This window comes from Priapulus caudatus, unplaced genomic scaffold (genome assembly GCF_000485595.1).
Source record: "Priapulus caudatus unplaced genomic scaffold, Priapulus_caudatus-5.0.1 Scaffold462, whole genome shotgun sequence".
NCBI lineage: Eukaryota > Metazoa > Priapulida > Priapulimorpha > Priapulimorphida > Priapulidae > Priapulus > Priapulus caudatus.
In genome coordinates this window covers 209261-214927 of record NW_014577523.1, presented here as the reverse complement: position 1 = coordinate 214927, position 5667 = coordinate 209261, and the positions used below count along the sequence as shown (strand labels likewise).

The following is a 5667-nucleotide window of genomic DNA, read 5'->3' as shown; positions in this document are numbered from 1 at the left end:
TATGGAGCGTGAAAAGTCCCCCTATGGTGTTCTAGGGGCGTCATTAGTAGTCCTCCTGTACTTTTCAAATCTGAAAGCCTGTGATTTGGGGATTTTGAAAAAAATCGTATATGGGGAATGCGTCCAAAATTAACCATCTGAGTTTCAGTAACATAATGTCATTCTTGGAACGAGTTACAGACATTTTACAGTAGATGTATGTCACTTTCCATTTGTGTAATAATACAATAGGAGAGTATGAATAGCGATGACGGAATTGTAGATAAATGTTCAGTATTTATTGCCTGTAAAATGTGAAATTTTTCCTCATTTTCCTCCTGAAAGTAGGGGGGGGTGATTGTACACGCCATCCCCCACCTCAATAAGTGTGGGGGGATATATCCTCCCCATCCCCCCGCTATCTACGCCCCTGTTTATACATAATATTACATAATAATTATATCATTTGCCTTTCATAGCAAACTGACAATACATCATTACTAGCCTTTGTTTCAGTATGTCTGCATCAAATGCAGTTTTAAAGCACAGCGTGCTTACGCATGCTCGTAACCGTTAACCAATTTATATATTATCAAGAGCTAATAATACCGACACCGATATTATGACACCGACAGCATGAATCCTTGGTAATTTTTAAGTTGGTGCAACAAGTATCATATTCGCTAAGAGGTAAGAATATAGTGTACATATTTTTATTTATAAATGCATTTGGCAAATAATTCCTTACACAATTCAATTAATTTAACTAGTTGATATTCATAACACAATTTACATTTTCCTGCACAAGCCAGTAAAAAATTATGCAGTTATCTTTCAGTACCATAATGACATTGCAGTACTACTAGTCATTTCTCTATGGTAATGTGCTAGGAGATTCTTAATGGTTAATAAGATAAAATAGCCACACTTAAATGCAAATGTACAAAAATATTTTGTGCACAGCTGCCAATTAAAGCAAAGAATACATTGTATAACATACAAGCAAACAATATAAAATACACCTTGAGCATAAATTATGTACAAAAGCGCATATCAAATGCAAGAAATACATGAGTATTCAACTAATAATAATGTATAAGTAAATAAAATATAACTATATATAAAAAAGTATCAAGTTATACATTTAAAACAGCATCAAGCACTAACGCCCCCAAAATCCAAAATTGTTGAGATGTCTGTTAATTGATTCCTTAATTTATATTAATCAAATTCGTATATTACGTGACATTTTATTGTCATCAAAAGCTGCGACATGTATTATAACAATATTGGTTTAGTCGATACCCAACAGATGCATACGCGCACAGGCACTTGGGATAGAGTCAGTAAAAACTTAAAATAATATGAACGCACATTCACAAATACTACCGTAGGCCCTACCTCTCAATTACAGTTCCACTGTTGTGTCACTGTATATCAACAACTTTCCTTCATAAAAACTAACGCCGAACGCTCCCGCACTCGCTGCTGCGAGTGTGCCGTGTCGCCATGATAATGATAATAATATATAAAGCTTTATATAATATATGGTTCTCCATAGTTGATCTTCGTTGATTTTTTTCACTTATGTTGTCTTCGCAAGTTTTGTTCACGCTACGTAATAAGCACCTGACTTGTATAACGACCCCGAATAGAGGATACATCTTGATGTAATTATATTTTCCGCATCTCGACTTGAAATTATATTATTACCGATGGAATATTTAAGGTAGCCCCGAAATGGCATTTGTAATTACGTCTGGCATGTCTGGTGATGGGTGTGAAGTTAATGAAAGCATTTAATTTGCGAAGCTTAGTATTGAGGAACTCTGTTAGGTAGCGAATCTATTCGCGGGTGTGCCACAGCTTGTAGTTACCTTACGACAACGCAATACTCAATCGGTAGAGCAGGATCTGAACATTCTCACCTGGTTTGAAGGTCAGGCTATCCCAGGCTAGGCGGCACTGGTGATAGAACAACAATAGGCCTACTAACACACGTGCTATAATCTACACTGCAATATATATATTCTACTGCAAGGACGTGCTATACAAAGCAGAACGTCGCGCTCAAACCTGTTCCTGATTCCTACAAAAATGTACAGATACAGGTAATCATTTCTATGCTCATTCTTAGACTCATTCTTAGACTTGCTATTCTCATTCTTAGACTTAGACACACTCGAGATGTGAGCTTCCGCTGCTGTTTCATATGATTCTAGACTTTGATTCTGGATTTTGGATATTGATTATGATTTGATTATGATAACGGAGGCCGTACCAAATAGTAACCTAAATATAATCAAATAAAAAAAAAATTAAACTGTATATAAACCAGCGTGCGTACATACGCCATAAGCGTAACGTTGGGGGAGCAACTGTCAACTAGAAGCTTGAAAAAAAAGAAATCTTATTGAATGCAAATGACCCTAAAATAATTGTAAATCATCATGTAGTTGTCCGCGAAACGTTCGTTTCGCATGCACCCACTCTCCTCGGCTTACCATATGCACGTAGTTTGGGAGCTGCGTCACTTTTTTGTCATTGCTCAGCTGAGTCCAGTGGCGGATATCGGGGAGTGGGGGGGATTGGGCGACCAGCCACCCTCCCCTTATACCACAAAAACGCATAGTACTTCTTAAAAAAAATTAAATGGAAGTACGCATGAACAAATACATTTGTTAGTTTTCGCAAAAGCAAGCTAAAAAAAGATATATTATTCGGAGGAAATTTATTCTCTTGCGAAGTGTAATTTCGAAATGAAAAAAAACCGCGATATTTCATAGTATAGTATAGTAGACGCTTAGCCTCGGTTTCGCGTTCTTTCCCGCTACCACTATAAATTGCACTATTGGTATATCAGATATTGATTACATGCTCTGATCTTATAGAGGCATGCAGCCGTTAGCCCCCCAATTAAAAAAATTCTAGACCCCTTACATAATAGACGTTACCTCGATCTACGGCCATGGACAACTGTTCTGTTATATAGTTGCTGCACATCAAAACAATGCACAAATGTCAACAGCATTAGTTTACCATATCAATCTTCAAGGAATGGTCAAAGTGCCAAATTAACCTTTGGCATAAGTATTAGCTTTGCACGGGAAATCTGCTACATTTAATCGCGGTGGTCCGTCGCTATACCGATACTCTTCTTAAATATAATTCAATATCATCCGTGATTTGCCCTAAATAACTGGTGCTGAACGAATATCTGCTGCAGCAAACAATTACACTTACTATAGTTTAAACACTTTTAAAAAGTCACTTATAAAAGTTAATAGTTTCGCTACTTTGATCACAAGAAAGCTACGCCGTGCGTCACCATATTATTATTTATGCGTGTATATGATATTAGTCCATGAGCCAGACCCCAAAATTTCATGGATTGGTACCACCTGGGGTGGCAAATTCTCACCATGTTTTCTTGATAGGCATATATCCATAGATGAAAAAAACGTGAGCCCCACCCAGCATCCACAGCTTAGTGGTAGTAATGACCTCTTGAATGTGGATGACTGCGTCAGACGCCGGACCCAAAATCTGAGGGTAGGGGAAATAAAAAACTCAATATTGTTTTTACTAATTGGCCAATTGTTACAAATGACCATTCAAAATGAAAGAACGAAAATTATCACATCGACGAGCCAGTATTTGAAGAAGTTGAGATTCATGGACTCGGAAATAAGATGTGCTGCCCCTGGGTGTCAATTGTGTAATTAATCCAGGTCTTGATGGTCTCAGCTGGGTTCATCGGCTCCGCGTGATATATCTGATATCTGTGATGCCCTTTGGATTGCTGCTCGATACCTAAACAAACGCGGGCAGAACAGTGGTCAAACTTACGTAGGAATATGCGCAATAAGATTACTTACGATTTCTTATCTTTTCTAATCAATCAATTCATCACAAAACACGCTCACTTTCAACTGCGGACATTACACAGGTGGACACGAACCGCACAATCACGGTGAACTGTACAAAAAAAGTACGAAAAAAACAACCAGATTTAAACCAAAAATTCCATATTTTCACCCCTTATACAAAATCGGGAATATAGTTCCGGTCGGGTCTCAGCACACCCCCCCAAAGGTGTGATGAAATTGAATTTTTCCCATTCAATCCCCGTGAAAATTCAATATCCCAACTCTTAATAGGTCTATTCTAATTTTGAATAAAGCAGGGATTTAACTTTCGTGAGCTAGTGATAAGACGTGATTTGGGGATTTTGAAAAAAATCGTATATGGGAATGCGTACCAAAATTAACCATCTGAGTTTCAGTAACATATGTCATTCTTTGGAACGAGTTACAGACATTTTCACAGTAGATGTATGTCACTTTCCATTTGTGTAATAATACAATAGGAGAGTATGATAGCGATGACGGAATTGTAGAATAAATGTTCAGTATTTATTGCCTGTAAAATGTGAAATTTTCTCATTTTCCTCCTGAAAGTGTGTGGGGGGGGAGTGATTGTACACGCCATCCCCACCTCAATAAGTGTGGGGGATATATCCTCCATCCCCCGCTATCTACGCCCCTGTTTATACATAATATTACATAATAATTATAATCATTTGCCTTTCATAGCAAAACTGACAATACATCATTACTAGCCTTTGTTTCAGTATGTCTGCCATCAAATGCAGTTTTAAAGCACACGCGTGCTTACGCATGCTCGTAACCGTTAACCAATTTATATATTACCAAAGATCTAATAATACCGACACCGATATTATGACACCGACAGCATGAATTCTTTGGTAATTTTTAAGTTGGTGCAACAAGTATCATATTCGCTAATAGAGGTAAGAATATAGTGTACATATTTTTATTTATAAATGATTTGCGAAATAATTCCTTACACAATTCAATAATTAACTAGTTGATATTCATAATAATATTATAATATATATAATGAATATTATTAATATAACACAATTTACATTTTCCTGCACAAGCCAGTAAAAAATTATGCAGTTATCTTTCAGTACCATATGACATTGCCGTACTACTAGTCATTTCTCTATGGTAATGTGCTAGGAGATTCTAATGTGTAATAAGATAAAATAGCCACACTTAAATGCAATGTACAAAAATATTTTGTGCACAGCTGCCACTTAAAGCAAAGAATACATTGGTATAACATACAAGCAAACAATATAAAATACACCTTGAGCATAAATTATGTACAAAAGCGCATATCAAATGCCAAGAAATACATGAGTATTCAAACTATAATAATGTATAAGTAAATAAATATAACTATATATAAAAAGTATCAAGTTATACATTTAAAAACAGGCATCAAGCACTAACGTCCCCAAAATCCAAATTGTTTGAGATGTCTGTTAATTGATTCCTTAATTTATATTAATCAAATTCCGTATATTACGGTGACATTTTATTGTCATCAAAAGCTGCGACATGTATTATAACAATATTGGTTTAGTCGATTACCCAACAGATGCATACGAGCACAGGCACTTGGGATAGAGTCAGTAAAAACTTAAAATAATATGACGCACATTCACTAAATACTACGTAGGCCCTACCTCTGCAAATTACAGTTCCACTGTTGTGTCACTGTATATCAACAACTTTCCTTCATAAAAACTAACGCCGAACGCTCCCGCACTCGCTGCGCTGCGAGTGTGCCGGTGTCGCCATGATAATGATAATA

At 36.5% G+C, this 5667-nt stretch overlaps 1 protein-coding gene across 1 annotated transcript in view; it reads left to right on the top strand.

Annotated features, from left to right (window-relative positions):
• Positions 1-2155, top strand: part of LOC106810677 (hematopoietic prostaglandin D synthase-like) — a 4534-nt gene extending 2379 nt beyond the window's left edge. The window contains exon 6 of the mRNA XM_014814106.1: positions 2150-2155. Coding sequence (XP_014669592.1) covers positions 2150-2155 — 6 coding nt within the window. The remainder of the gene's footprint in view (positions 1-2149) is intronic.
• The last annotated feature ends 3512 nt before the right edge of the window (positions 2156-5667 follow it).